The sequence below is a fragment of the Aythya fuligula genome, chromosome 4 (assembly GCF_009819795.1).
Source record: "Aythya fuligula isolate bAytFul2 chromosome 4, bAytFul2.pri, whole genome shotgun sequence".
In the NCBI taxonomy this organism is placed as follows: domain Eukaryota; kingdom Metazoa; phylum Chordata; class Aves; order Anseriformes; family Anatidae; genus Aythya; species Aythya fuligula.
Window position 1 is genome coordinate 20,452,858 of NC_045562.1, and position 26,007 is coordinate 20,478,864.

Consider the following 26,007-nt stretch of genomic DNA (forward strand, 5'->3'; position numbering starts at 1 on the left):
TTCTCCACAGTCAGGGACAACTGGGGTAGGACTTTGCTTGTGTTTAACTAGAGTTGACAGTGAATGTAATGAAAACGTCTCAGCCACCCAAAAAGAGGTGCAGGAAACATAAGGCTTTGCATTCCTCTTTCACATTGAAAGAAAAATTATTCCAGGTGAAATAAAATGTTCTAGAAAGATGGAAGGAAAAGGAGTGGACATAGGCAGAGGCAGGGCTTTCCCAAATATACCTGAAGATGCTCAAGAACTAGAGTTGTGTCTAAAGAGTGCTTTGCAAATGGGGTGAGCTGCCCACTGTCTTTTCTCCACTCCCCGGTCTTCCTTTTCTGCACAAATGTAGCCAGGACCAGAGTAAAGGTAAATCCATGGTAACCCCCTGCCCACACCCCAGCCTGTAGATAAGCCCTTTGAGGTTGGGGTTTCATGTCATTTTTATGTCAGGCTGAAAAATGCTTCTAGTGGCAATAAAAAAAATCCCCGCCTTCCTTTCATTTCACCTAAAGAGATCTCATCAAGTCACTTTTGTAAAAAACGCACCCCTTTCTCAAGTGGTTTGACAGGATTTTTGCATCCTTCTGATCTGCGGGGATTTTTCCCCCCGTGCATGCCCAGGTAGGCAGTGTCACTCACTTCCAGGCTCCACATCAGCTCATTTCTTAGAAAGCACAAGCCATGCTGAAAAGCTTTCTGAAAAGTCGCTGCATGCCTTAGAAAGCAAAATGCTGCTCTGTTAGCACCATGGTGGGAAGGTTTGGAGGGGACGAAGCAGCCGTGCAGCCCTGGGCAGGCGGCTGCCACCCCTTCGGTCTGCTGCAACTCGGGGGTAGGCAAACAGAAAGTAACGGTGATGCAACTTAATGGCATATTGCATTATGCAACGGAGCCAGTTTAAAAATAGACTCCTTGGTGCGAGTCCAAGCTGCACCCCACCAGGTGCAGAAAGCCACGCCATGAGACACTACCACTAATTTCGGTGGACTGAGCCTGGTTTGCTCTCCTGTTGAGAAGCCCCCACATTTCACAGGGTGTGGGCAGAGGCAGTGTGGCGTGTTGGTTTCACCCATACTCCAAAACTGGAAAAAGGTTGCAACAAAGAAAAAAAAAATGGGACCTACACTGCCCTTGGGACACTTGTATTTCACTGAAAAACGAGTTATAGCCCCACAGCCCTAGGACTTGTTATGGTAAGCTGGTTTAGCAGAAGGCCAGAGGATGCTAAGATCACTCTTACAATACATGTACTCAAGGGAAACCAATCTTCAAGTACTTGCTTTCGCAATGAGAGCATGAGACTACCCAGTGGTCCATTTACATAAGCCAAAAGCAGTATTTCAGTCAGAAAAACTGCAATCTGAATCAGAGGTTGGCTATCAGATAGTTTAATGAGGACAGCCTGTTCTCTGCACCTTATATATGCACCCACCCCTACAGATTTGCAGATGGTTTATGAGATGTTATGGGCTGCTCTCTGACAGCTGCAAGATGTTCAGGTTGTTTACAGAGACGAGGAGAGAACAAGTTCAGCCCTGGCCCCTTCCTCACCTACGTGCTGGGTTATATCTGGCGTGAAGAGAGAGCCCCATGCTTGCACTTAACCTCCCCGACCCCACTTCCATTGGCAGAGCTGAAGACGGGAGGAAAGCAAAGACTGCAAACCTGAGCACAGTGCAGAAGTTCACTTGGAGATCCAGTAGGATTCCTCCAACACCCCGCTCTGCGACATACCCTTAACCTCGTTACCATTATTCTGATTGATGCTTCTCTTTTGTATGATCTTACTGGGGAGAAAACTAGCCTCAGGAGGAGATCTGCAGCTGTACACCCAGAACAGATACACTAAATTATCTGTGGCTTCAGCATTACAGAATAATCCTTTGCCCTGCCAACGCATCTACCGGTCCTTTTTGGGCTTGTCATCACTCAGCAATTCTTCGTGTTAAAACACACTGCTGACAGCGCTGTGTGAGATGCTTAAACAGGAGGATCTGTGCTCTGGCTAATGCCAGCAAGTGATGATGAAACTTTTCTGGGAAAAAGTATTCGACAGTGTTAGTCAACAGAAATGTAAGGTGACCTATCTCAAAGAAAAATGCCACGTATCAAGCAGCAAAGGGGAAAAGGCCTGTGTCTGAGGGAGGGAAAGGCTTGACAATCAGCACTGCCTGCTGAGGGAAGGGATTACTATCACCTGGGCTTTCCTTTGCTGGCAAATAAATTAGCTGCAATGGCAGCGAGTGTTTAGAGACACTCCTGCCTGCCCCAGCAACACCTCTGAAGCCTATGACTATCAGAAGAGCAAGATGTGGAGCTTCAGCTTTGTGTGTGCTGAGAGGGCTGTGTCCAGCTGCTGTCTCTGATGGTCCAGCCTTGCCCTGCCCCAAGGTGTGACAAAAGCTGACTGCATCCTGAAAGCTGGAGCAGCTGAGGATCTCCACTGACAAATGGGAAGGCTGCCTAGCTGGCTGAGGGAAGGGCTGTGAAGTCTGCAGGCTTGTGCATCATCCTCCCAGGAAATACACTTTGGGTATCAGGAGATGATAACAGATCATTCTGCTCGGGGTGCGAGGAAGATCCCTCCTGCACAATGGGAGATGTGGCTGGGCAGAAGGTCTGGGAGAATTATCTTTGTAGGATTGAAGGAAGATGTGTGATTTTTCCCAGTTTCCAGGAATTAATGGTGAATGGTAAGATCAGCTGGTTTGACTTCTGTGAACATTATATTATTAACATCTGGGAACAGCAAAATGCAACTGAAGATCCATCAAAACAGCGGCTTGCTAGGATCCAGGATTTCATAAGGGGCGTAGCTTCTCCTGAGACTCTGAGAACAAAATAAAGACCAGATGCAACCAGCCAGCACCCCAGCTGACTCCAGAGCAACTGAAAGGCCTGCTTGGATATTTGGAGCCTTAGAAGTTGGAGATTGATTGCAGGGCACTTCTTGGCTGATGTTACAATTAGGAGACCCCAGAGTGCTGTAAATCTATTCAAATAAGTGATCGTGAGGCAAAGATCATAAATGGTGCAAAAGGCAGTGGGCCTAGGTCTAAGGGTTTGCCTTAGTGGGCTGTAGGATGCCTAAATCAAAAGGAGTGCAAGCCTTGGATTATGGGAAGAAAGGGGAGGAGGAGGGGGGGGGGGGAAAGGAAAGAAAAGAAAGGAAGAGAAGAGGATCTAAAAGCAGTAGGAATCCTATGTACTTCTTGTATGCTGAAAACCTAGGAGAGTTATGGTTTTAAGGGGCAAAAAGAATGCATTAATCTTGATTTTGTTTGACTAGGGAGGCCCTAGACTTCAGACACACAGTGCTCCTGCTTCTGTATCATAGTGGATATTGCACCCTGAACATTTTGTTCACTTTGGCATTGAACAGATGGCAAGAAACTGGAAGGGATTCAAACAGCAGTAGATGAGATTTAAGAGACACTGGAAGAACTGGCTTGAGAAACAAGCAAGCAAATGCAAAATTAGGGATGGGAAATGTGCTAGAGCTATTTGGAGAGCATAAAGCCACTGAGAGAGGGGAACTTCTTAGTTTAACAGAACAGACCATAATCAAAAGGAGAGCACCATGAGTAACCCAGTGCTTTGGCAAGCAAGTACGAGCTGATGGTGCTGCGCTGATGTAAGCTGCCTGTCCTTTTTCTTGCCCTTCTGCTACAACTGAGGCACAGCAGAGCAGGCAGCACAAGCTCCCTCAGAGAGCTTGGGGAGCTGGTAAGTGGCTCAGAGAAGTAGCGTGGCTCAAACAGCTTTGCCTTATGCCCCCAGGTGTTGGGCTCTGGGCAGGCAGAGCCATGCAGTGCTGGGGCTGGAGGCTGTGCCTGGTGAAGGTGGTGGTGCCACCTGCCCTCCCTGTGAATGGGGCCTGCTGAGCATCCTCCTGGCTCCCTTTTCTCACTTTCCAACACTCATCTCCATTTCCAAAGCTGGACAGCAGAAAGCTGCAGATGCCCACAGTGAACCCATCAAAAATATTTTCCTGCCTCACGTTGGAGCTCTTCTGTGGCATGTGGCTTCTTCACAGCTGGCAGTGTTCTGTGGGATGCCTGTGCCTGCAGCTGAGCAGAGGGGTGCTGGGTTCCTGGTGGGATGTCCACCCACAAACCCATGCGCCTGCACCCTGGATGCCGCGGCAGCTTGGGCCAGCAGTGCTGCTTGCAACCTCCCCTTTTGTGGCTGGGGCAACTGTTGTGTGATGAAGTGTGTTGGGATCTGGGCCAGGAGCAGGGCTGTGGAAAGGAAAAACAGAAAAACAACAACAGCAAACATGGCACGATGTCAAGCCGCTGACATTCAGGCAGCCCTCCCGCCTGGCGTCAAGGCTGCGCCCCTGCAACTGAGCCCCGTCGCGGCCTGCCCCGAGTCGCCTCATGGAGCAGCCCGTGAGCTGCCGCTTTTTTTTCTCCCCCGTGGCAAACAAGAACAAACTGTACCTACTGCTCATCCCGTTGTTCTTTGGGGAAGGGTTCCCTACAACGAAACACGCAGCACCAAGCAGCTAAGCTGACAGAGCAGGCCATGTGCAGCGGGATGCCAGGCTGTAGCGCCTCGGGTATTGGTCTGAGCCAGAACAGCTTGTACTCGCTTTGGTGGAAATCCCCCTGCTGAAAGAGAGGGGTGTTATGAAATCTGCCTGCCCCACGCACGTGGGAGCCAGGCAGGAGTAGTGGGATGTGGAGCCAGCCACACACAGCAGCCGCTGACCTCCGGCAGACCGGGACCCCCATCCCCAATTTCCAGGATCGCGAAGCCCTCACCAGGATGGCCTGCTGCACAGGGAGGATGAGGGGGTATTGGGGGAAGAAGGTTGTTTTCTAAACAAGGGAAGGGGAAATTGCCTCTGTTCCCAGGCAGGGTGGCAATAAGAGGAAATGCTGTTTTGTCCCAGCCAGTCTCTGTTGGCTTTGCAGGACTTTCAGTCACCACCAGCCTTGGTAACCGCTGCCTGTGGGCAGAACACTCCAAGGCAGGGATGCCGTGAGGAGAAACGCTTTAACCCAGCTTTTAACTGAGTGCAAGCAGTGCTCTGGCCAGTCCTATCTCCCCACCATCAGTTTCACTTCACACTTAGGTGCCAAATCTGCATGGTTTGGCCCTGGGCAGCCCACAGCGCACCAGCCCAGCCACGGCACAGCTGTCTGCAGTGAGCCCCATCCCTCACGGGTGGAGGTTGCCAACACAGCAATTTGGCCGTGAGTTTGGCTGAGCCCGGCTGCAGCTGAGAGCTGAGGCACTCGTGTGTTTGGGCTGACATCTAGTGTCGGTGTGGACAAGCCCAGAGAAACCAGCCTCGCTTCTCCCGGCCTGCCAGTGATGAGGAAGATGGTTTGGTGCTTCTGCTGATTTGGCTGCAGGTCTGACCCATAACTCATGAAAATCTCTTTTTCCATAAACTACCAAGGAAAATAATAATAATGGGTCGCTCAAAATGTAAGTGAACAAATGGCCTGGAAGTCAGAAAACCAGCTCAAGTTGCTTTGCTATTTTGTTGTCACGTCCTCGTGAAGCATCGCAAGGACTAGGGACTGGTCTTGAGCAGTAGAAGTCACTTATAGGGAGGAAGATAGTTGATGCAGTACCACCTAATGATAGGATATGATTTCAGGCACTTTTCCCATCAAAATCATTTGGTATGGTCTTCAGTAAACCCCACTGCCACTGCCTTGATTTGTTATTATTGGCTTGAGAGCCATATCTCATGTGGGCTAATCCTCCTTGACAGATCTTTCCACAAAAGCCAGCACACCAGCTCAAGTCAGTTCACCCTAACATCTGTCTCACCCCCAAAATGGGTACTTCTGAGACCTACAGAATTTTCGGAAGCCACTCGTGGACTCAGCCCCTCCATAGACCTGTGGATTGTGACAGGATTGGCAACGTGTCCTTGTAATGGGCACTTCCCAAAGAAGCAGGAACAGGATTTGGTTTGGGAATACATGAAGCAACAGGAAAATATGTCGCTGCCGTCCCTACCCCATGCAACTGGGAGGGAGACCCATGCAAGAGGATGCCTGGTACTCTAGCCCCAGCTGGCAGCATTTGCACAGGAGCAGGCTTTTGGGCACTCTGAAAGGGGCAGATGAGGTCACGGAGCAGATCTCTCAGTGATGCTGCAGGCACCCTGACACTACAGTTTGCAGCTCAGAAGACTGCTGCTACTGTTTAACCCTTAAATGCCCTGTCTTTCCTTTCGGGTTCCCCATCTAATAGGAGTTTTAGTCAACCGGGGAACTCACAGTTAAGCTCAGATGACACAGGGCACTTTGACCAACCAGAAGTATTTCCTCTGTACACACTTCAACTCTGGAAAGTACATGGAGACACTTTATATAACTGTGAACCATGTAAGGACAAAGTATTCCCTCATATTGTTCTGGCTGTGGTATATTGTACTTCATGCAGTGTCAGAGTATATACACGTCTACGTTTATGGCTGCTGTTTATATTAAATACAGTCCTCTCTTTTTCTTCATTACCACATTAGTGATATTTTTCTCTGCTGCCCTTACATCACATGCTATCCCCTTCCCCAGTGTAAAACCAAAATAGCAAAAACTTAATCTTGGGACATAAAAAGTGCCACTGCAAAACAACTTCTGCAGAGGAGATGCAGCAGCTGAAAGCATCCATTATTGACAAGGATGGGGCTGATGGCACGAACAATGTACATCGAGGGTAACATCAAGGCTTTGGGGTTTTCTAATCCTCATTCATTAAATCAAAATAATCTAGGGACACACATTTTTCATTGCTATGAACACCTCTGGTTTCATATCTCATAAAGCCATGTGATGCTTTTGTTTTGAGAGAAGGGACACTGACAGATGCACAATGGCCACACAAAATGCAACAGCCTTGCACGAGCAGTCTGGGGTTTCTGCCCATGGGCTACCCTGGATGAAGCCAAGGTTCAGGATCTGCTGTTTCCCTTTTCCTTCACCAGCACAACTGGAACAGAGCTGTTTAGCCAGAAATGAAAACCAGCTGCTCACATGGGTAGGATGGCTGGCATTTGGTGTCCAGACCCGTTTCCCCCCTCCCCGTTGTCCTGTGGGTTGGGATGTTGGGATGAGATGATGCTCCCTCCTGGGACCACCATCTGCAAGAAACTGGCACTGACTCTCACACCAAGACCGTGCTGCTTTCCTGTGCTGGGAAGCAGAGGATGAGGGCTCCTCTGGGGAGCTCAGGGGCTTATTTTATGGCTGTGAGATGCTACAGAACTGGCGGTGACACAATGCTTTTTCTTTGCAGATACCAGATTTAAGCCCATGGAAGCATGGGTGGAAACAGCTAGTTGGTGTCCTGGTGGCCTGTGCTGTGTGTAAGAGCTCAGTATTGCAGCTCCGAAGCCTGTGATGTCTCCATCTGTGTGACCATCCCTCCAGAAACTGCCATGCTTTCTCATGGCTGCTGCTGTCCAGGTTTCCCTATGGCACTGAGGAGAGCCCTGAAGGATGCTGGAGGTACCTGGGGATGACATGGTGCTGGGCAAGGGGCAGCAGGAGCTGCCTGCACATCAGGTGAGAGGTGTTTGCATCAGGGAGAACCAAGCTGGTGTTGCGTTAATGCAAGCCCATTAAAGCACCCCTTAAATTCCTGCTGGCAGTGATGGAAATGGCCCTGCTTGTCCTGAGATTGCTGCCCCTCAGCGGGTGCAGCCACCTCCAGCAGGTGGGGAAACAGCAGCTGTGTAGGAGCTGAGCGAAATAAGCCAGACTACAAACAAGCAGAGCAAAAAAGCCCGTAACCTTATTTCTTGGGGGAAAGAAAAAAAAAAAAAAGATACAGTTTTTCAAATGCTTCTTGCAGCTGCTAAATGCATTAGCAGCCGTGGTGCATCTTGAATGGGCAGTTGTGGTAGAAGAAGAATAGCTTCTCTGTGGTGATCTGGTGCCCGTGGCAGGTGTTTGGGAGATGATTTATTGCCTTCCTGCTGGAAGCTGGGCAGCCACATTCAGTGCTCACATGGTATGAGGTTCTCTTCCATCGTCTCCAAACTTCCTTGAAAGGGCTAAGTACTCTGCCACCTATTTTCACTTTTAAAAACCTATCAGAGCAAGGTTTTGCCTGTGTTATCCATACCAAAAGAAATAAATCCTTACTGGGAATTAGAGGCACCAGGTCATTGGCCCTGGAATTCATTACATGGTGTCCATTCCCAGCAGCTGACAGTGCTGTAGGAAATGTCAGGTTTCTGATTTTTTATTTTTTTGGTGGTGGTGATTGGTTGGTTTGGTTTGATTTGTTGGATTTTCTGGGGGGAGGGGGAAGAAGGGATTTTTGGTTGTTGTTGTGTTGCTGCCACGTGGCGGACTAGCACATAAAGTTGGGAGAGAAAATATAGAAAATAAACTGGGTGCTATCAAAACATATTAGGCAGAGAGCTTTGCTGGCATCCAGCTGTACCAGGGGACTGGTACAGGAGGAGCAGTCCATACTTTGGATTTTGGAGCCAGGCAAGGTGGAAATAGTGCTGGTGCTGGACCACCAGAGGAGACGGTGGTCGTCTCCAGTAAAACAAGGTGGAAACAAATTCAGGGAAAGATGAACTTCTCTGTGGAGAGAAACCCTCAGATCAACAGAGAGGGATACTGTGTTGGGTAGGCAGCAGGGACACCATTCTGCTCATTTTCTGTCAGCCAGGCAGCAGAGATGTTGTATTTAATGCAGGATAGCCACCACTTTGCTATGACTTTCCACTGAGAGTGAACAGCAAGTCCTTGGGCCAGGATGCCTGCTCTTCATATGCTATTTGTTTCTGTGATAAATGAGGAGTGATGAAAGAGGAAAGTTTTTACAGGGTTTGAGGCACTGACAAGACAGTCTTTGGTGTCCTCTTCTTCCACTAGAGGGAAAGAAGTAGGAACAAGAAAGATGTCCTTAAGTGTTTAGACCATTTTCAGTGCTATGTGACTAATGATTTTTGCATGTCAATCTTTGCTGCTTTTCAACATTAGTTTTGTCTTTTGAAAAACAGGGGAGACCTAGCAAGTGAACAGGGCTTACACTCAGACAGGAAATCAACTGTCATTTTCTCAGCCTCTAGAACCAGAGATACTTTATATATATATATAATATATATATATATGTTATACATATATATATACACATAATCTATATATATAATATATATATAGTTTTGAAAAAGAAAAACAAATTATCTAAAAAGCAAAGATATTCAGTCAAGGCAGCTTGGCCTGTCAGTGTTCAATTGTGTTACACTGAGCTGATGAATGAAAGTTTCCTTATTTTTAGCATAAGGATGTCATTCCAGCAGTAGCTAATTTTCCAGTAATTTATCTTCCTCCTCAAAAACAGCGCAGTGCCAGCAGCTTTAACTGGGCCACGCAAAGCACCTGCCAGCTGGAGACCTCTGCAGGGTGCTGTGCCACTTAGGCTAAATGAAGGAGGGGATGAAATACTCCCTTGGCAGGCCCCAGGCAACCCAAGAGATGCTGCTGGTGGAGAAGACCCAGAAGAAGAGCATATCCTGCTGGAAGGGTCTTGAAGAGGGCTTTGGCAAGAAACCAAAGCATCACGGTCTTGGGACCTGCTGGGAAGGTGGTTGCCCAAGGAGGAGACTTTCCTACTGTTCATTTCTCTTCAGTGTGGGCAATCAGAGCTTCTTCTCAAAGGATACTGTAGTGCCACCCAAAATTACGGACACCCCTAACTCCTCTTTGTCATTTCTGCTAAAGCAAACAACTCAGAAGCAGCACACTCTAGTGGACAAGCCTTCAGGCTGAAGCGTGCAAAGGCAGCTGGGCTTTATCTGTGCTCTCTGATTGCTTGTTTGTGTGCATACGGCCCACGGGCAGAGCGGAGTCCATCACGGAGCAAGAGGGGCAGACACGTAAGGTTTCCACATTCTACTGTCAGCAGTGGTAAGAGGGGGGAGCTTCAGGTGTTCCTAGGAAAGGTGGGGTCGGTTGCAAACATCCTGACTTGAGGGTGTCCATACGAAGGAAAAAAAAAAATTTTGTCGGCTAAGCCAGAGCTTTAAAGAAGACGCCTCACACTGGGACTTCCTGGGACAGATTGCAGGAAAAATAAAGAGGAGGCTTCACTGCAGTGTGTAATAAAATGCTTATGTGCAGAAGAGCAGAATGTCACATGCTGGGTTGTCCCCACCACTCGAATTAGGAGATGTGGTTATAAATCTCAGGAGAGTAGCAAAAGAGCAGTGACATCAAGCCTTTAAGCAGAGGCACCTCAGAAATGGGATGTGGACGTGGCGTCGTGAATGCAAAGTCCCTGCTGAAGGACTAAAGTCCCACTGAGGTCTGCTCTGGATTGTGTTAAGTCAGAGATAAAGCGGATGGGAATCAGGGCAATTTATCTCAGACAGACTCCTCGGAAGTACCTGGATGGAGGAATTTCATCAGCTCCTCCCAGGGCTGAGGGCTTTCCTAGGTAAAGGCCCTGTCCCAGGCTGTGTCCTGCCAGCACTGATACGGGCTCAGGCCCTGAGCTACACCTTAGGATTTCCTAAGCAGAGCACTCAGCGGGTGAAAGCATCACACTCATTACATGACCTTGCCCTCCCCCAGCACCTTACTGGTGGTGGCTGGGAACGGACCTTACCCGTAAGGAGACCTGGCACAGATCTGAAGTGCTGAAGGGACCTGGAGAAGTTCTAACTTGCTGACAGAGAAACACCCTCTGCTGGAAGGCAGCTGCTGTGCGAATACCACCCTGCCCAGAGCACAGGTGGGACTGTAAAACCACCTCTCTGCTCTGGGAGGTGACAGGGACCCATCGCTGTTGCAGGCCTTTAATCTGCCTTCCAGGTAAGAGCTTCAGCCTCCAACGAGCACGTGCTGAAGAGTGAGCTGCAGTAACCAAGAGCCAGACCGATGCCACCAGAAATACGGCAGCCGAAATGACAGCAGTGTAGTGGCACACGGCGAAAGCAGCGGCAGCTGTAGGCTGCAACTTGCTTGGTAGCACGGGCAGCGGGGCAGAGCTCAGCCTTTGGGGACGAATTATGAATGATCTCAGGTTGGCTTCAGTAACCACGGTCAGAATCAAGGGCTTTTTTCGCTGATATGGCATGCTGTGAGCCAAATGCCCATGGCTTCCAGTCACTGATGTCAGGAGTTATAGCTGAACACTGTGTAACCTCCAGGCCATGAAGGATGCCAAATGCAAAGTATTTGGGAGCTTTCAAATAGCATTTTATACTAGCCCCAGATGGTTTACTTTGTACCTGTACTAAGTTGAAGCCAACGTTGTAAGTCTCTTTTGTGCTCAGTTTAGAAGGGTACCAGAAATATCAAACACGTCATATTATTTTATTCTTGGAAGGTAGGCACACAAGCACTAATTTGCCAAATATTTGGCCTCTCAAATTACCCCTTATTTAGAGGAAAAACCCGAAATCCAAATACTTAGCTGAAACAGGTCTCCACTTGGCTACCAGTAGATGACTTGTCGGATTGTTAGACCTCATGCTTACCCTTTCAAATGAGGTCAGACCGTAACTTTATTTTGCTGACGATGGCTTATTTTTTATACTAAACAAATTAACTGATATTGATCAATTTGCTTAGCTTCCCAGGTTTCCGTCCCCACCTGAACCACTGCATGCTGATCCCTGTTTCTGGCACAGCAGTAAAACCCTTCGCCACGGTCCCTCACCATCCAAGGGAGCGACCAGACAGCAGAGACAAGCAGAGAGCTCAATATCCAGTTACTCGGAACCAGCCATCTGTTTTTGCCATCTAACAAACCCTACTGCGTGATTTCGACAGAGAGCTGTCTTGTGTAAGGTTTCCTCAACGCAGTAAAAACTTGTGCGTTACAAGGCACCGCGTGCAGGCAAGCACGGTCTTGGGCTAATTAAGTTATGATGTTGCAGGGACGTGCATTAGAGACGTCAGGGAGGCACTGGGGGTGGAGATGGGTTGATATCCAAGCAAAACTGAGATATTTTGGATGAAATGGAGACTGGTTTCAGCCTGTGGCTAAGATACCCTCTCCCAGAGCTGGACAGTCCTGTGCTCAGACACGGCTGAGGGAAGAGTTGATCTGCTGAATCAGCCACGAGATGCCATCACCTGGTGCAGGCTTCTCAGCCTCTTCTGACCTGAACTGCTTTGTACTTCCCAGTGTCAGAGACCCACCAGGTAATGAGTTTAAGCCCACTGGGCTCAAATAGCAAAGTTATCTGTATGACTTGTGACTGTTGCAGGGAAGTGGGGAGTAGGAGATCTGGAGGGCTGCTCTCCTAACATCGTGACTACCTGGGCTGAAACACTCAAAGAACATTTGACTGGGGCCTAGCTGTCCAGCAGGGCCACCACAGTCCCAGTCTGATGTACTGGTTACCCAGAGTGTGGATGCTTCTGGTAAGGTAAGCCACATACCAGCCAAACAGATTAAAGGAGAACTGTGCCTCAAGAAGCTGAGAAAGATTACCACTCTTCTCCAGGAAAGCTGGAGCTTCTAGCTTTGAAATGCTCCATAGCTAGCCAGTGTGTGATTTCCTTTACTGTATCTATCTGTACATGGCTGACAATAAGAGCAACCCACTTCCTGCATCTCAAATTCCTCATGACTGCATTACTGCACACCAGAAGACTGCAGAAGTAACAGACTTTGTGTTAAATATCATTCCTGAAGGTCTGATGGAGCAGCAGATGCTTTGTCTAATGGGCTGCTCCACGCAGAAGCACTGGTAAGAAGGCACGGCACAGGAGCAAAGGCTGATAAAGCTGACTTCCACCATTCAACCCACAAAGAGATGGCGAATTATGAGTTTGCAACCAACAGTACTAAACTTCTGCAGCAGATAATTTCCACCAAGGTGAGGCCTTCTGTCAGCTCCGAAGGCAGATACAAGTACTGCCAGAGGCTTTCTCTTGAAGCCAGCAGAGGAGCTGGTACCAGCTGTGATGTTTTCAATTTGGGCTTGGTGGGGATGGGAGGAAGAAGGACCTTACTCAAGCAGAGTTCTGACCTTAAAACTTCAGACGGGCACAAACCCTCTACCTCTCCTTCAAAGAGACACAAGCAACTTATTATTCCCCTCAAGGCCTTTTTGTCTGGAGGTGGCCATGCCTTTTTTGCTAATGAGGAAAAAAAAGCAACCAAACTCGTAGGTCAGGCCGTGTTGGCCAAAGTGTTTAACTACTGCTGTATGAGGGAGGAACAGGACATGAAGAGGAATTACAAGACAGCGAGTCTTGTCATGCTTTCTTGTCTTTCTTCCAGAAGAGAAAGGACAATTTTCCCCTCTGGATTCTCCAGTGTTTTGCTTTTAGCAGCTTTTGTCCTGGCATATGCTCCTGGACGTAAGAGCAGCAACCACACAGCGCTGGGGAGCAGCTGGCACATCTGACCAGCCAGGCTGAACCAGCAGTGTGAGCCTGGAGAACATGCTTTCATTTCCATCACCATGCTTGTGATTTCAGCAGGACAAAAAGAAATCAGAGATTCACAGGCACTGGAGGCAGTTTTCCAAAGATGAAAACCTGCTTTTTGCCAAGAGGATTTCCTGAGCAGCCTAAGTGGCTGAGGATCTTGTTACAAACAAAGTTTTGATCAGTGGGGTATCTCCTCATGCACAAATAGGGCTTAGGGATTTTCTTTCCTGTATTCACGCTTCTTCCAATACGCGGTATAACAGCTAACTTGTACAAACTGCTGTCCCTGGACTCCAGCTCAAGCCCTGGTAGCTTTTGTAAGAACTTTTGTTTCAAAATATTGTTGTGCTGGAGTCTCCAAGGCCATCTGGGGCTTTGTGCAGACTGGGTGCTTACAAATGAATGTGAACCAAAGCAAATCAACATTGCTTGGCAGGGATGAAATGTATTGCTAGGGTCTGTCTCTGCCAAGCTAGACTGCTTGGCTCTGATCCCACTCTTCAGGGGAATTGTCTGTCAAAACACAATTTGGTATTGTAAGGCGTCATGGTTACATGGCTCGCTATGTCTTTAACCCCTCTCAGGCCTTACGCTCTTGTTATTTGTTGAGTGGAAACTTGTGAATCCCCAACTCCCAAGGCAGACCTCAGGTTGAGGTACCTTGCACCACTTGTTCGTCATGCCACTATGTTGGTCCAGGTGGAGCCTTCCCTTAGGAGCTCTCAACTGCCAGATTGCAACCCTCTTGAAAGGAAGATATTATTCTTTTAATGCTGTGAAATAATAAAAAGACGCATCTTTGCATCACCTTGTGATGGAAGCCCAGCCTAACCACCTCAAAAATCTGATCATCTTTTCAGGGTGTGAGTCCAGCTTGGATACCTGATGGACTGCCCTTAATTATCCCATGCTGCGTGAGCAGCAGCTGCTGCTTCTGCTCAGCCCTGCTGGCAAGCCCAGAGGCCACCCATCAGAGAGCAAGCCAAGATGTCAACATCAACCTTCCCACAGCTTTGCCAAGAGATCCACAATCATCTCTCCCTCCCCACTGCTGGATGCGTTTACGAGTTCATTCAACCTACATATGCACGTGGTAAATTAGCACTTGGCAGCTTGGCCAAGACTGCGGGAGGCTGAGAGCCCATCACAGACAGCCTTTGCCATAGTGACACTGCCCAGTAAGCACCAGCAGAAGTCCTCACCCCGAGCACAGGCTCTGCTGGGCCACCTCCCGTCCTGCCTGGCAGTGAGGAGGGGCAGCAGGAGACAAGGGGACACGCGCATCCCCTTGGGGCGAGGAGGTGATGTGCAGCACGCACGGTCCTGCCTGGGCTATCACGTCGCCTGCCAGCCCGGCACACAGCTGCAGCCTCCCCCCGGGTGGCTGAAAGGCTCTGGATGCAGCCTTGCACGGGCTGGGACGCCAGTGACATGCAGCTCGGCTGCCCCGCTGGAGCAGCCTTGTGGCTTTCATCTCCTGTTGCACGATGCCAGTTCTTTTCTTCCATCCCCAGCTGCTGCAACGAGGTGATGCTGGCGCCTGCCTCGGCTAAAATAAATCACAAGTTGCTCACCAGTGAATTTTTGCAGGGTAAAAAAAATAAACAAGAAAAAATAAAAAGCTAAATGCATGACAGAAGAGCATGCAACAAGTTGAAACAGATGCCAAGGTAAAACAGCTTCTTAATCATTTGTGTTTGCTTGTGGCCAGCCAAGCTCCTTGTGTCTGGCATCTGGGGCTGGATGTGCTGCCTTTTGCTGGCACGCTCGCAGATCTGGAGAGCTGTGGCATCTCTCCCGGCCTGGCAGGATCCCGTGCACCAGAAAGAGATAAGCAGGTGGTATTTTTATGGATAGCTTGCTTTGGAGAGGGTCTGGCCCTGCATGCAGAAAGGTTTGAACCCCAGAAGTTGTGGTGCTGCCCTGTTACCTGGGTGATACCTGCTCCAGGAGGTGGGCTGGGGGTCCAGGACCTGCTGTTGTCCCAGCAGAGCAGGCACTGGTGATAGCTCGCCACGAGTCCATCTGTCCTTCTCCTGGGCACACAGGTACCGATGGCCATGGTTCCAGCTGCCTCTGCCCTGGCTGTGTGACCCTGGCTTGGTTTTGCTGAGAAAACTGCGGCTGCACTGTGAGAAAACACACCGACTAAAGGCAGGCGAGATAAGGAAAGTAAAAACACAGAGAGCTAAAGTTGCCAAGATCATAACAGCTAGCAACGCAGGGCTCTAAGATGTAAATGCTAAGGGAAGAGGTATAAAACCCTGGAAAGCAAACAAGGTGGGAGATGGCAAGCCACCACCAGCAAGGCTCAGCCTGTTTCAGGGGACAGCCACCAACACTCCTCCTGGCGACTGGCTACATGGCCCCAGGGACCTGGCGTGGGGCGGGGCGAGCACACTAAGGCTCAGCCAAGAGCTGGTAGCACAGCTGCGTGCCTCGAGGTCCTGTGCTCCTGCTGCGTGGTGAATGATGCACGAGCAGCAGGGGCTCCAGAGCATCAGGATGATGAGGGTGTAGGGAAGGGATGGTTCGTTCAGTCAGTCCAGGGTGCTGGCACAGCTCGGGTAACACCCGGGTGCTTTCTGTTCTCCTTTTGCACAGGTGTGAGTGCTGGTTTGGGGCAGGCAGGCAGACCTCGAGGGAGGCCGAAGGCTGCCTTGCTCAGCTGGCGTCAGACCAGGCGAGCAGACAGGCTGGACGTGCCGCCGGGAGCCCTGTGGGGAGCAAGCAGGAGGCCAGACTTCCTCAGGGCTGGAGGGCAGCCAGCTCTGCAACCTTCCCCAGGTGCCAGCATCTGTGGGGCACGTCCCCGCGATGGACGAGCCTCCCTGGGGCTGCTTCTCCTCTGTGCACTGAGGGTTGCAAGCCTTACCCCTTCCCCAGCCCAGCGGGGTCTGGCAGGTGGGGCTTCCAGGGCTAACACAGCACTGCGAGCTGCTTTTATCTGGAATAAGCAAATGAAATGCAAGCGAAGTGAGGCAGCATGTAATTACAGTCTGTAGCAGACGCCGGCGTTGTGCTGGAGGTACAGCTCTGCCCCTGTGGCTGGCAGCAGAAGAACCCGGTGCCGGCTCGTGACGAAAGTGCAAACAACTTTTCATTAGCACGAGTCTTGGCACCACCCAGCTCTTACCAGCAGCAGTAGTGCCAACAGCCAGAAAACAAACGTGTAATTTGTTTGGTAGTGCTGCAAACTACTCCTTTTCCTTAAAGACTTGGGGGCTGGAGGAGCCCCACAGCACATGCGGAGGACAGGTCCTTGCGGACTCCCCTGCACACTGCTTTCCACATCGCTGCGAGGCGGCGAGACACAGAGCTCTTTCCTCCTCTGGCTCCAAGTTAATCATCTGTTTGCAATTAACCTGCGACCTTCCGCCCCCGCAGCACGCCGGGCAGTGCTGTAGCTTTAACGCAGGCGGTGGAAGCAGGAGGGAGGACAGCAGTGCCAGGTCCAGCCCCGAAGCTGCCGCAGATCCCTCACTCCTGGCCCTGGTCCCAGCGGCGCTGCCTGCCATGGGGAGCTGCAGGGTCCTCGCCGTGGTCCTCGCCTTCCTCGCCCTCCTCTCCATCGCTGCTGCCCGCCGCAAGCTGCTGGTGTTTCTGCTCGACGGCTTTCGCTTCGACTACATCGACGACAAGGAGCTGGAGGCTCTGCCGGGCTTTCGGAACATCGTCAGCATGGGGGTGAAGGTGGATTACATGACCCCAGATTTCCCCAGCCTCTCCTACCCTAACTATTACACGCTGATGACAGGTGAGCACTCGCGTTTCCTCGCTGTGATGCTCGGCAGGGCTGCCAGCGTCCTGTGCCGGGGTGGAGGGCACTTCTCTCATACCTTTCCTGTGGAGAAGCTGTAAAAGTAACTCTGCTCGTGCTTTTAGCTTGGGGTTTAAAACTATTGCAGCTTGGTACTGCTTGCCTAGATGAAAGGACGAGCAGACCCGTCCTTGACTTGGAGACGCTGCACGGAGCTGGTTTTGCTCCACTGCAGTGCTGCCGGCTCCCTGCCTTGCCCGCTGCACTCAGAGCACAGAAATGTGTGGGAAACGTACAGACAGTGAGCACGGAGCCTGCTCAGAGAGCTTTCAGTTAGCAGAAAGGTATGCAGGCTGAGGGGGGCTAAGACAAGATGGATTTTCAGCCAGCAGGTCTGTTTTAGAAAGTTCAGCATCACGTTTCCACTTGTGCTCTGCTGACTTTCTGCTGCCACAGGTTCCTGCTCTAACTTTGCCCAAAGTTCTTGTAACTGTAATCTAGAGAAAAATAAAAATAAAAATAAAAAGCCCTTAGGAATTGTTGTTTTTGTTCCTCTACTGTCTCTCTATTTCTGAATGCCTGGGAGAAGTTTTCAGAAAAGTGGGAGAAGAGACGTAACTTTTACTATGCTGATTTCCTTCTAACCTGACTGGGGCCATACATAATTACTGTGGTACTAGGAAGGTGCAGAGTACAGATTTGCTGTTTGTATCAGATAAAGGCAGCCTGGAGACAAAACTCAAGCACAGAAAGAAAGGGAATTTTTTCTGGAGTTTCAGATGGGATTTTTCCTCCATAGTTATTTAACAAACAAGACCTTAGAGCTGACTGTGAACAGTGAGAAAAGCTGCTCTCTCCTCGATATGTGGCGTCTTCTGCTGTCCACAGAACAATACAAAGCCCAGCAGTTCATATACTGCTTGCTGGGAAGGCAGAGAGATGCCATTGTAAGACAAAATCTGACATCAGTTGTGCCCAGCTTGTTTTGAAACCGCTTAACCCTTCCCTCTCTATCTTGAGAGAGGAATGCCTTTTTGATGCTCATTTCATCTCCCAAATAAATAAATAAAATAGAAAGCTGCCAGTTTTTTTTTTCGTGGCAGTGGAAAAGCACGAATGCAGGACAGATTTCACTACAGCAAACAGAGGTGTTTCTCCACTGTGGGCCTTTTCCTGCAGATGTATGCAGGCACACCAGCTGAATACTTCATATTGTGAAAAGCCTTTGGGTGAAGCTGTTGAAGAGCACAGGGAGGGACTGCTTTCTCCCTTTACCGTGATTAATCATCACACCTGTTGGGTGCATATGTGCAGAGTGAAGCCCATCAGCAGCCCTTTGAAGAGTTTTGAAAACATCCCTTTTAGTGCTCAGGAAGGAGACCTGGTGTAGGTGATAAAACGTGACTTGTAGGCTTCTCACATTTTCAGGGTACTGGAGTTTCTAGCCAGAAGCAATGAGACAATCTGAGAGACAAAACCATTTCATAAGTCTCCTGGCCTTCGTGACAAGGATCTCTGTTGCAAGTACAAATGAGCTGCAAATAATAATTAACCTTTATATTGCATGGGCCACAGCGGTGTTAAACAGGTCAGGAAGAAATCGAGGGCTAGGTTTGGGTGCCAAACAAGCCCAAAGGAAGATCTGAGGCTGCACCTGAGCCCTTGGGGTGTAGGTGTACTCTGTGGCTGTGTCCTGGCAGTGACCTGTCCACCCCAACACTATGGTACAGGGTCTGCAGGAGGAGATGTTGCATTTGGGGTGGTGGTGGGGCTGGGGCAGGAGGCAGGTTGGTGTTGGTGGCTGTGAAGCTGCGTGCTTAGGCTGTGTGTGATCGATTTGACCCCACATCGGACACCACAGTTCGTTCACCTCTGCTGTGGTGTGCCTGTAACTCAGTTTGCCTCCCTTAGGAACTGGGATGTGCAGGACTTAAATGTTACCAGTTTGTTCTGGGAAATCAGGGGCTACAAGGACAGGCTATTCTTTGTGTCTTGTCCTAAACTGCTGTATCACAAGCTGTTAAGAGACTCACTTTTGACCTCCAGATTGTCGTATCTTGCATCTCTAAGAGTGCTTTCATAGTGTATTGGCTTTTATTCAGATAAATTAGCTCAAGAAACATCTAGCCCCTTCTGCACATTCCTGCCCCTGATTTGGTCACTGTATCTCACAGCAGGATAAGCACTACCGTCCCTTCATTCCCTGCTCATTCACAAGCTCTTGAGGAACTGTATTCATCCAGGCATGCTGACGGCTGTCTCTTAGTGCCACAAGGGCCTTAGTTGTTATGGGGGATGTCCTCCCTTGTTTTGGTGGCTTTGGATGAGGACATGGACTCTGCTCTTTGCCTACCACCACCATCAGGACGAGTTGGTCCCCTCAGACCTCAGCTCACCTCCTCCTCCTGCCCAGAGCTGCAGCCTCTGCCCATCACGTCTCACTGAAGGTGCCAAACTGCCCCTGCCAGCCCTGCCCAGAGGCAGATTTCATCTGCAATAGGCAACAAGCAAGCACCAGCATGCAGTGCAGCTGTCTGACTGTCTGCAGGATCATGTAGTCATTACATTAGACTCTGCTGATATTTCCAAGAGGGCAACCTGATTGAGTTTAATATTCACAAGAAATAGCAAGAGTTTACTGAGCGTTTCAAAGGGATAACTAAGAGATGCAACCATAACTGATGACAAAGAGGCACAGATCTAAAAACAACTAACCACTGATGTGAAGCACACCCCATTTTGCTGACAATATTTGCTAAGTGAAGCACAGGTGCAGTGGGAGAAAGAGCACCCAACATAGGTAATACAATGCTGACAGTCTAGGTAGAACAAGATGGATAAATGTTGGGAAAGGAAACTTGGAGAGGGAGACATCTTTCCAGGGTCACGCAGTGCTGCATGGGGATGCTGGATGAGTGCAGAACTCTCTGTGGCTGGTTTGAAACCTGTGGTGATGAAACCAGGAGGGTTATGAGTTGCCCAAAGCGGTGGATTCAGGGAATGGTGGATGTAGGAGGACAATCACCAGGGATAAAGCCAGAGATTTCAGCTGTGAAGTGGAATTAAGCCACAGAGCCCTGCCAGGGGTGGGACTGCTCGTTATATATTAAGAGTTAACAGAAGGAAACCTGTACTGCTAATCCTCAGCCTTGAGTCATTCAAAGACAGTAGCATTCAGTGTTAATCCTCACTGTAATAAGTTAGGTCTCTTTAATTCTTCTGCTGCTATTAACCTCCAAGCAGGTGTTTTCTGAGGCTTCCCGGAGTGATGCAGGAAGTCCAAGGCCAGCCAGGAGATCTTTGTCCTTCCTCTGCCTCCTCAGCAATTACGAGAAAGAAAAGCAGAGCACAGAAAGGAGACCAACACCAATGGCTAGGACAGCACCAAGCAATACCCAGGTTACTGCTGGAGCAAAGCAATCTCTCTGACACCCAGTCTGACAAGTTATTTTATGACTTAGTGCCCCACACTTTGAAAAGCAATCTCCTGTAACAACTTCACTTATGCCATTTTCCTTAGTTTTGGCTTCCACAGTGGTGCAAAGACTGGTTCTCGAGTAGCTGGGTTGTTTCCTAGGGAGATGAGCTGCTAGGCTGGATCCTACCTCATGCCCTAACTCAATGCTCTCCATTTATGATACTGAAGTTGTGGACTTGATGGTTTTTCCCCTAATATCACAGAGATCTGTGATTCCAGATGAGAAACGAGCACAACAGGAAAGCACTCTGGCAACAGAGACATCCCTGCTTCTGGGCAAATAGCCTTCAGATCAGTGAACAAAGCTGTGAATAGAAAATACTATAGAAGAAAAACTGATGCTTTAAGGTAAAGTCTTTTTCAAGGCACATTTTATTAGCTTGCCAAAAGCTCTTTAAATGCCTGAGCTCTTTCTAAAAGTTCAATGGCACCCTGAAATAAGATTGTCGAGTAAACCAAAAGACAGATTTGGTGCTTGTATGGCCTTAAATCCATGCGTATGTAAGGGACTCCCCTGGGAGGGGCAGGATTGTGTTAGCAAAGAAAGGCACTTGGAAGAAAGGCGTTGCATAAAATGGTGAGATAGGTAAAAGCTGTTACTGATGTGTTGGAGGGAGCTTTGTGAGGCTAGATGTGGTTTTGGCAGCCGAGGGGAGAAGAAATCCAGATACGTCTAACCCGAAAGGCTCACTTAGCCACATCATGTGTTGTTTGTTTTGCAAAGAAAGGAATTAAGATCACAAGTCACCCCAGGATTTTATCCCACTGGGAGTGTTCAGTGCTTCCCTTCCCCTGCCTTGGCGTGTTTCTGCAGGGCGGTCTCAAGCCAAAGCAAACGGAAAGTCTGAGGTCTCCCTCTGCAACCGCTGCAAGTGGTATTACTGCTCAGGGCCATGCATGCCATCTCTCGAGAAAAGCTGCTTATGCTGAGGAGCTTCAAAGGCACCCGCAGGCCCCAGGGACCTGCTGGGGATACCAGCCCTGCAGGCCCCATGAAGTCCCCCCTGGTTTGGGAGGCACGATGTGCTGAGCCCAGCCAGCATAAACACCAGCACCACATCTGAGCAGGGAGCCGGGGGGAGGATTTGCTTTCCAAGATCCCAACAACAAACGCAGTCTTTCCTGGCAGGCCTTCGGGCGGCTGTGCAGGGGCCGTGTTTCTCTTGGCCTCCACGGGGAGCAGAGGGAGATCCTTCTAGTGGAGGTGGGTGGGAGGGGAGAGCTCAAAGAGGAGCAAGCCTGGAGCCTCCACACACCACTTTAGGGAGGACCTGATCTTGGTAGGGAGGCCCCGTGAAGCTTGTGGGACAGAGGAGGACGTGGAGCAGGGAGAGTCTCAGCTCTGAGCACCAGGGCAAGGCCTTCACAGGACGTCCCACCATCGCTGTGCTTCGCTGAGCTCCCATCTTCTCCTGAACACAGCAAATCCTGGTGTACACCGAGCTGTCAGCACGCCACGTGGACTGCTCACCATGGCAAATACGTACAGTTCTTGTTCGCTGGTCTTACAGCACGGCGCCTTGGGTCTCCATGCAGGAAGCCCCACACAGAACCTCTCCAGACAGTGCACGGTCACGGCTGTGCATCGCAGCTGAATGATGGGGATTGCCCTGCTTAATTATTAACTTCCCCTGTTAGGAGCATGCCCTTTGAGCTCTGCCAGTGGGTGATGTGGTGAACACCAGCAAAGCATGAACCTGGCCACAACCCCGCCACAGGCCTCGCTGTGCTCATTGCCATAGTGCTGGGGAACGTGAGCATTTCACTTTTGTAGTTACTAGTTTTATTCACCTTTTTCTTTAAAACTTCTTCATCCAAATCTGTTGTAAGGTACTAAACGAAACAATACAGAGGCTCTATTTGTAACTACATAAGCAGTGCCCGCATATTGTCTGAGGCATAAAAATTGCAGGGGTAGGAGTACAACAGGGAAGTTGATTATCAGTACCAATGAAATGAAATGATATCAACTTCACTGCCCAACCCAAGAAAAAAGCCAGGAGGACACAAGGAGAAACATGAGGGACAAGGAAATTGGATTTCTGATCTTTGTTCCTCTTTTAGCCACCACAGATGCCAGCAGCAGCAGAGATGAGAGAAGTCTATTGGTGGCACACCATTCTTAAATCAATAGTCTCTTCTTTTTCTTGGATTTGGTGGCTTTCTATTTCCAAAAATTGCACATTGGGAATAAAAAGAGTGTCAAGAATTCTGTGGTAATAGTATTAGCTGGCAGAGAATGAGCACTATCCCTGCAAGGGCAGGCTGCAGAAGGGTTGGGAACTGGGAGGGCTTTTCATTTTCAAGTTCTTAATCTCGCATTGTTTGCTCAGAAAGGCTGTGAGTGCCAAGATTTTTCTCTTTCACACATACACAAAATGTTGCAAAAAAAAAAAAAAAAAAAAAAAAAGTATTTGCTTTTTACCAACTAAAAAAAATAGCAACACTTCCAAAATGAATAACAGAAAGTTTTCCCTAGGACGAGCTCATGTGCTGCAAATTGCAACACAGAGGTTTTTACTTGCATGCTAGCTAAAACCTCACTGCCCATATATTGTGCCTGCTACCAGCTATTAGCAGAGGTAAGAGGACATTCATATATCAAGGTAACTCTCTGCCCAAAATGAAAAGTACAGAAAACTGATGAAGAGGGGACTGCCAGAGGCTTGTTCCTTCCCTAGCGGTGCACACTGCCACTCTGCACATTATTTTGGCCAGCTCCTTTGCACCACTTGGAGCTGTGGCTGCTAAGGCAGAGGAGATACAGTTCAAAAAATCCCCTTCAAAATAAATAAACAAATAATCTATGTGTAGCAGATTTTTCTGTGCTTTTTGTTGTGATCCTAATTGGGTGGCAAATTCTCACCTCACGTAGGGTAAGGTGTTTCTGCTTTGGATCAGTCTGGTACTGCAGGCCATAACAGATTGCAAGGACATTGCCAACAAGCTCTTCTGGGAATATATATAGTTTGTTCACATCTTCGGAAACCTTTTTTCCCTGGGGGTCTGCAGATGGTACGGCAAACTCATCCAGACAAGGGCTTCTTCTGTCTGCCTGGACTTCTCCCGGCCGGGTTTGGGTTGAACCAGGGTTTCTTTTTTTTCCCTGTGATCTCATTTCCATGCAAAGCTGGGCAAATGAGACCCAGTGGGGGAAGAGCAGGGCAAGACATAAATTGAAGCAGACAGAGCTAGGCACAGTGAGGATCTGATCAATGAGCAGGTCTGGGTCAGCATTTAGGTGACTCTTCCAGCAACAAGAGAGTAGTGGAGGAAAGACATATTGAGGAGGAGAAGAGGGGAAGAAGGGGAGCTGCATGTCTTACTCAGGCTTTTAAAACCTATCCAAGTAACCCAACAAGTTGGTGGAACCATAATGCTTCAAGGATGTCACATGTCCAGCCACGCTGTAGAGGCCCAGATGTGTGTAAGGAAAAAAATAACCTTCCAAGTTGACTAGTCCTGGCAGGATTAGTTGTCTTTTCCTCTTTATCTTCTGTTTGTGGTGAGGGAGTGAAGAACTTAAATGTGTTCCTCTGGCCTGCTCGGACAAGTTCCTCCACCAGATCATGTGGTGTGGTCCCATTTGCCTGTTCATTTCATGAGAGCAGTAATGACACATCAGGTATCTCTAGTCTCTGTGCAACGCTGTGAGATACCGGGCAGTCTGACCTGCCTGTCCAGGACAACTTCCAAAAACACTGAATTCCTAATCACTCATCTCTGGATTGGTGTGATTTTAGGGTTAGCCACCAACTGACATTATGAGGCATCATTCACTTCTCCCCTGGCATGGAGCTTGGGGACGTATCTTCTGCTGTGCTGCAGCAGCTCATGGTACCTGTGCACAGCTGTTTGCATGGAGGAACTTAACTCCACCCCTGACTCTATATCCCCATGGCAGCCTGCGCTTGCCTCATCCCCTTCCTAGCTCTTACTAATTCCCAAGGGGTGGGGACATCGTGGTAGGACATGGGAGGGAAGACCTCATTGCACCCACACAAAATGCATATGGTATTAAACAGTACATTCGTGTACATGTATGTTCTTAGGTTTGTCTTTAGCTGGATACCACTTGGGTACAGATTATGGTACCTTTGCTGTGCAGGCTAATATATACACCATGGGTTCTCGGATAAATTTAGTTGGCTCAGTGCAGAGATGAGTTACCTCTGCTTTGTTGCCCAGGGCACCAGGTACAGCTTCACACATCTGTCCCATGCTGCCTCTCTTCCAAAGAAAGGATCACTGAAAATCTCAGAAGAGCATTTTCTCTGGCAGATTTAGATGCAGGTGGTCTCTGTATGACTTATCATACCTACTGGGGATCCCACGCACTGTGCTTGCAGCCAGTGGAGGACCATGCTGAGAGGTGGAGCACTGAGATCAGGAAGAGCTCATTCAGAAGTGTGCAAATGCTACAGGAGCACATGCTCTGCTTTCCAAATCTCACCTGCAGTTGATGCAAGGTGCACAGCCACCAGTGTTTGCTATGCTGTTGTTCTGGGCAGCCAACCAGTTACATGTTGTGCTGTATTTGTTTGTTGTTGTCATTCTTGTTTTGTTGTTTTTAATTTTATTTATTTTATTATTTTTTTTACATAGATTCGTTTGAATGCTGACAACACTGCCTGGAGACATAGGAAAGGGGTTTAGACAAAGCTAATGATGGAAAAAGTGTAGTGTGCAAGTGAGATGCAGCACGAAGATGTGCAAATGCTTTTGCTGGCTCTCTTCCAGAAGGATGCAGCAGTTATCGTACTCCTGGGAACTATACCCTCTTTGTTTTTCTCTGTTGCTTGAGGAGGGGATTTTTTTATTTCTTAGTTTTACTGCATTTGCGTTTTTCCCTGTTTCTAGTTTTGAAACTCCAAAGTTAATGTTTGATTATAGAGGAAAGTCGCCATAATGGAAGTAATAATAAATTCATTGTGCTATGGTGACTGTCTAACATCATGTTAATGTTTTGACAGTCAATAAAAAGGAGATCACCAGAAGTCATCTTCTCAGGCTGGAGGAAATAACATGCAACAGAGGCTGCAAAGGACTCAGGCTGCACAGGTGACCCAAAAGAAGTTTGAGAAGTGACCTTAATGCTGTGTATAGGTGTCTCCAGGGAGAGAAATGCCAGCTATTGCAGGGGTTTTAACCTAGTGAGCAAGGCATGGAAAAGCCATGGCTGAAGATTAGTAACATAGGACAAAAATCAAATTAGGCATACTTTCTCAACAGTGCTTACAGATGATAAATATTGGGAAGAACAATCCAAGGAAGAGATTGATTTGATGGTTATTGATGTGTTCCAAGGAGGCCCAAGGTCTTCCTGGGACACAGGCTTCAGGCAAGCAGAGGTCAATGGCTTTAGGTAGCATTATATGGTCACATCTGCTCATCTG

General features: G+C 48.8%; 1 protein-coding gene across 1 annotated transcript in view; it reads left to right on the forward strand.

The window, feature by feature from the left end:
• The first annotated feature begins 16,773 nt into the window (after window positions 1-16,773).
• ENPP6 (ectonucleotide pyrophosphatase/phosphodiesterase 6) overlaps window positions 16,774-26,007 on the forward strand; it is a 30,850-nt gene continuing 21,616 nt past the window's right edge. The window contains exon 1 of the mRNA XM_032186970.1: window positions 16,774-17,130. Within this exon, the coding sequence (XP_032042861.1) occupies window positions 16,890-17,130 (241 nt within the window). The 5' untranslated portion in view covers window positions 16,774-16,889. The remainder of the gene's footprint in view (window positions 17,131-26,007) is intronic.